This window comes from Anneissia japonica, unplaced genomic scaffold (assembly GCF_011630105.1).
Source record: "Anneissia japonica isolate Jap-2015-1 unplaced genomic scaffold, ASM1163010v1 scaffold87_len186233_cov173, whole genome shotgun sequence".
In the NCBI taxonomy this organism is placed as follows: domain Eukaryota; kingdom Metazoa; phylum Echinodermata; class Crinoidea; order Comatulida; family Comatulidae; genus Anneissia; species Anneissia japonica.
Genome location: NW_022745088.1, coordinates 109,297 through 115,296, shown reverse-complemented (window position 1 = coordinate 115,296; position 6,000 = coordinate 109,297). Strand labels below are relative to the sequence as shown.

General features: G+C 34.7%; 1 protein-coding gene and 1 long non-coding RNA gene across 2 annotated transcripts in view; both read left to right on the top strand.

Annotated features, from left to right (window-relative positions):
- The window catches only part of LOC117119925 (uncharacterized protein C20orf194-like), a gene marked incomplete at its 5' end in the record, with an annotated part of 127,503 nt that overhangs the window by 15,036 nt on the left and 106,467 nt on the right, over window positions 1-6,000 (top strand). The window contains 2 exon segments of the mRNA XM_033264906.1: window positions 548-596; window positions 3,085-3,273. Of these exon segments, the coding sequence (XP_033120797.1) occupies window positions 548-596; window positions 3,085-3,273 (238 nt within the window).
- Window positions 636-3,060, top strand: LOC117119928. The gene is made up of 3 exons (XR_004447259.1): window positions 636-992; window positions 1,644-1,708; window positions 2,115-3,060. It is a non-coding gene; the product is annotated as an uncharacterized LOC117119928 (long non-coding RNA).

Here is a 6,000-nt window from a genome sequence, read left to right as displayed (position 1 = left end):
TTCTTTTTGTTATTGATTGTCTTAAGTGAGTATAGTATGATACAACTTCCAAAGTGCTATATAAATAAAAAATAAAGAATAAACCATACTGGATTCTTTGGAGTTTGTATCATGCTACTGTTGTTAAATTACCAATACTGTAGTTCTAAAGTAGTAGTTTTTTTTTTGTTTTTTATCTTTTCCCAACTCAAAAAATTACCTCTTTAATATATACATTTTTGTTAATGTATGGCCTCTCAAATCAATTAAATAACACTGTTTTTGCCCTGGACCCAACGGGGGCCCTTGGCGGCCCCCCCTGGCCCTAGCCAATGGTGCTCACAAGTGCCCTTTCAGCATCAAAAAGAACCCCCCTACCAAAATCCTGGCTACGGGCTTGCCGTGGTGGTCAAAGGAATGATCTTTTTTTTTCTCTGTATTTATATACTGCAGTATACGTCAATCCTTTTTGTCATTAAATTTTGTTTTGAAAGTATTTATATGTACTTTTGTTTAAAAAAATTTCAATATTGCTCTAAATTGCATGTTGCTCATTTTTATTTCACAGTAAGGAAGATTCCACCCTGGAGAATATTACAGAGAGTAAAGTTTTTGAGGTAATTATTAAGAAATTATTTTTTTTTTTAAAAAAGGTGGAACAATATGCTAAAAATTGAACCTTGAAGTATTTTAAAAGATTTACAAAACCAATTTTAAAGCATCATTTTTACAGTATTCTTAAATTCATTGTTTATTGTTGTTGCTGCGAGTCACCAGACAAGCAGCGACACTAATTTGGCAGTATAGATCTCGATTTGTCCAGGACTCGAGACGAATTTTCCGGAGAGCGTCGGATCGTCTTCGGTTTTCAGCTGAAAAGTGCGATGAAATTTGAGTGCTTTTCGGAGCCTTTTCGAGATCCACATGGTCCCGGTGGCGTGGCTTTCAATCCAGGTCATTGTCAGTTTCGAGCTTGACTGTGTCGAATGTGTGGTGGAGTTAGAATTGAATCGGTAAGTATTCGATTTTCAAACATTTATTATGTCAAGTCTTAGAAGTGTTAAGGTCATGATAATTTTAATGATGTTTAGATCAATGTGATTGTGTCCTGTTTGTGATATTTTTAGGGCAGCTATGGTTGTGCTTTTTTATAATATAATTAGGCCTAGGGCCTAGGCAGAACGTTGCTAGGCTAGTCTTTCAATTTCAGGCTAGGTCTAACCTAATATTAAGTATTTCATTAGCTTCTTTACCTAGGGTAGATCTAGGATTGGTGTCTAAACGAACGGTGTTATTTTTATATTTGATAATAATTAGAAATTGCCAGATTATTTTGATGTGTGTATGTGGCCACAGGCTCATCATAGACGCCATATTGTGATTTTGTGGCGATAAATAGTTTTTTCTATGATTATACTTAGGATGTAGTTGTATATTTTGATCTCCAAGTATCGAATAAAATAATAGTAATCGGCAATTATATTGAATATGTTAGTAAAACAGCTTTTATGTGTGAATTTGGTAACAAACATTGTGCTTCAATCTTAAGTTAATTTACACAATCATGTACAGGTACATAGACGCCATATTGTAATTTTGTAGCGATAAATATTTTTTTCCATGATTATACATTCATTTACACCATCATGTACTTTTGTTTGCAGATTGTTGGTTGCACATGTATATAGTTAGTTTGTCAGTTTCACATGTGTCCTGTGAAATTGATTTGGTAAGTACTGTATTTTTCAAAAACTTATGTGTCTGTATTGCCTAATTAATGCTGTTGATTATGGTCATTATATTAGAGATGTTTCTAGAAGAGTGTGTGATTGTGTCCTGTTTATGAGTATTTGAGGCTAGTTATGGTTGGACTTATAATTAATTAGGCTGAAGGCCTTGCTAGTCTCTTCTATTTGAGGCTAGGCCCAACGTAATATTTGGAGGTAGGTGTATATTGATATCCAAATATCTTACTAATAAATCAACATCTAATAAAATATATCATAAAATAATAGTAATCTATAATTATATTGAATATATATGTTAGTAAGACAGCTTTTACCATATGTGTTAATTTGGTAACAAATGTTGTGGTTCAATCTTATGTTAATTTACACATATACTTTTGTTTGCAGGTTTTTGGTGGTTGCACACAATCCAGGTCATTGTCAGTTTAGAGCTTGATGGTGTTGCATGTTTTCGTTTAGATAAATGGAGATAAGGAGCCTACAAGCTATCACATAATTACGATGAACTTCTACACCAACCCAGGGAACAGAGGATCCTGCGGAAAATACCTCAAATACCAACAGAGGGTGCACGTTATCGGATGACATCGGCCGATGACGAAATGATGAAGATACTATTTCGAAACCGGTTTAAATACTGTAGTGTTTAAACAAATTTAAAAATTAAAAAGCATTTATTTAAATTTAATACTGAAAAGCATATTGTGGATAAAGCATTTATTTAAAAAATTGAAAAGCATATTGTAGATAAAGCATTATTTTATTTAAAGAGTTTAATACTGAGGAGCACTATATGTATAAACCATTTTTTTTTTAACAGATTTAATTTCTGTGAGGCATGTTTTTCATTTAGCCACTTTTTTGAAACAGTTTTAAATATTGAGAAAATATTTAAAAGTTTTACATATTTTTCTGTTAAAACAGATTTAAATACTGTGAAGGCTATTGTGAATAACTTTTTTTTTGACATATTTGAATACTGTGAAGCATATTGTGGTTAACAATAAATATTATTATGTAAAGTATATTATTATGTTGTTTTGTAGCATTGTAAACAAAATTTTTGAAATCCATTATAAGCCACCAAATCATACATTTCTACTAACGTTTATTAATAAAACTGAAAATCAGTACGCCCTTATATGTACTGAAGTATCTATTAGTATTTACATGAATTGCATACTCGCAGCATTTTACTTTCTATTAGAAACTGCTAGTTAATATTTTTGTAATTACGACTCAGAATCATGCATTAAGAATGCAACAACTTTATACAACCTCCAGAGGGCAGTATACATGAGTGTCCCATGTGCACCAAAAAATTATTTTTTCATAATCCTTTTACAATTACTTTCAGCCGATTCAAAGCTATTTCAGCCATGGACGAGTGTCAAGTAGCAGCATGGATGACACAAGGCAGCCTTATCTAATATTTGGCTCACATTCCACAAAAGCTTGTCTAAAGGATGCAGAACAGGGCATTGCTAGTAACTTAGACATGGCTTTAAAGACATCAGGCCCAGCTGGAAAACCAGCCAAGCACATGGTAAATATAACATTTCTTTATGAAAGCTCCTGTATTAAACATATAAACATTATATCCAGAATTGATGTAAATATAGAGACTATATGTTTCTTTATCTTTCTGTTGATATTTTTTTTTTCTAAAAAAGTAATTTAATTTAATTGTATCATAGTGTCTGTATAAAATCACTTTATTTCGAAACAAAACAAAGGAAAACATACAAAGCCTAGGTCGTTACCTTATAAAGGAACACACAAGGTAAACAGACAAAAAACAGTTACAAAAGCAGGTGACAAGTAAACAAGAGACTTATAAAATACAAAAATACTCTGATCAAAAATTCGGTAAAGTTCATTGCCTTTCAATTAAAAATTTCATTCAAATTTAGTAAAAAAGAAAAACAAATACAATTGAATTGCACGGAACTAATTAATTTGGAAATAGGGAGGATTTACCCAAGAAGGTTGTTCTTTTGCGTAGTAGATGTTGAAGGAAGAAACTAGAGAAATTTTTGAGACATTATCCCTTAAAGTCTTAAGTGAGATTGATTTATTGCAAATTGTTAAGATTTGTTTAAGTCTATTTAAATTATATGGGGAGACATACCCTCTGGATCCCACCTCCAGAGCAATCAGTTCAACCTCGTAGCCAGAGGCCGAGATGTCAGCCATTAATGGGAGAATATTTATTGACCTTACAGGAGTGAGCTTGATTAATACCTGTTTCAAATGTAACTGTAAGTTCGATGATTACGAGTTTTTTGAGATCTTTCCAAAAAATACAGATGTCCGGGATCAAGTTTGTCACGGTACATTTGGATGGAATGGTAGTCCGGTGGGGAACATCTCAATCTCCGGCCACGAGGTCGGAGAGGATCATTGGAGTGAAGGATATGCTATCGAATCCCTTTTGAATGACCTGAGACAGGTGGTTCAGAATATTGTTGTGTCTCCATGTGAAGCGACCCTGGTCCAGGGGATTTTTGCATAATTTGCATAAAGGCATGATGTAGTGTCTCTCGATTCCCACATAATTTACATTTTTCAGAAATAGATTTCCCCCATCGGTGAAGGTTGACACGTGTGTTTAGGGTGTCGCCAAGAGCGTTTAACAAGAATTTTAATATCCCGGATGGAAGATTGTAAATTAAGGATTTCCATTGGTTGGATGATTCTTAGATGGACAGAAGCTCGTAGAACCTTCCCTGCACCAGGAGTCCCCTCACATGGGTATTCCTCACATTTTGAACCTCATCTCTCAAGTCCTGTTTAACCAACTTTTTCATTTCTTTGAAATTTTGCTCAGAAGAAATTATACTAGCAATAATATTTTCAGAATGACATGTAATTGACTTTCTACGGGTCCATCTTGCTTCCCTTGCAACCCTTGTATCAAGGCAATTGTTTACGTTGGGATCTCCTCGGACCCGAGTAGACAAGTGCGCAATAACATGACATTCTTTATACATTGATGAAATGGAAGGTATATTAAGTCCATTTGGCGTCTTGACAAAAGCAAGAGTGGCACATGGAGGGAGGCCAAATCATTTTTTTACAACCTACGTCATTTACAGTCAAGTGAAACTTAAGGCTAGGTAGTACATATTGTGCAAACATCCTGATCTTGTATTCGTTCCGAACAAGGGAACTATCAATTTTGCACATTGGTTCCTTAATTAAATCATGAAGGTAGGTGAAAACATCTGATTCGGAGTGATTGAATGTTACAATTGGACCTAAGAATTTATGTGGATCACTTTCTATGGACGGGATTTGTTCGTCCCCTAAATCGAAATTAATATTGGAGGGTCTCCTTCTGACAATGGACAATGAACGACATTTTGTTGGTTTTAACTTTAAACCCATGGATTCTGTGAGAGTTTTTAATCTAGAGATTAAAAGTTGGTAGGTGCGTTTATTTGCGGTTATTAAACAAAAATCATCAGCAAAAGGAGTGGAAATTATTTTTGAGCCATCAAAGTCATACCCATGGGAGGCTTCAAGTTCCATAAAATGAATTATTGGGTCAAAACACATTAAGAATATGATGGGAGATAGTGGGTCGCCCTGGAAGATGCCTTTTTCGAAAAGAAATGGGTCTGATGACCAGTGTTTTGTAGATACCGTTCCGGAAATTGTGGAATACAGATTCTCAATATAAAGTTGGACATTTGGGTAAATATTGCATCTGTTGAGAGTGAAGTTTATAAGTTGATGCGGGATTGATCCAAAGGCATCTTCCAGGTTGAACCAGCTAACATGAACAGTACGGGATCTGCTTTTAGCATGTCTAATCACTTCATGTAGCATAATATTGTGTTCAATACATCCATTCTTTCCTGAAAGGAAAGCCTTTTGTAATTGCGGGTTAATTAATTGATTTTCGACCATTAGTCTTGAGTTTTGCACAGCCCATAATTGGCCACTAAGTTGAGGAACGATGTATTTAATAAGTATTGCAAGACTGCAGATTGCTTGTGCAGCTGGCAATAAAATCGGCATACTGTGTTTCTGTTGTTCTTAATGAGCCACTTACTTGTTTGGCCAGTGCGTTTGGTCCGGCGAGCACAGCAACCGTAGAATATGGGCTGTATAAACTGTCAGGCCTAGGAATTATACGTAATGAAATGCACGTTCTTCAGACATTTAACACCAAAGCAGCACCGCACACAAACATAGACGACTTGGATAGGCGAAAAGATGTTAAAATGTGCAGGATATCATAGAAAAACATGCAAAATTTGCACAG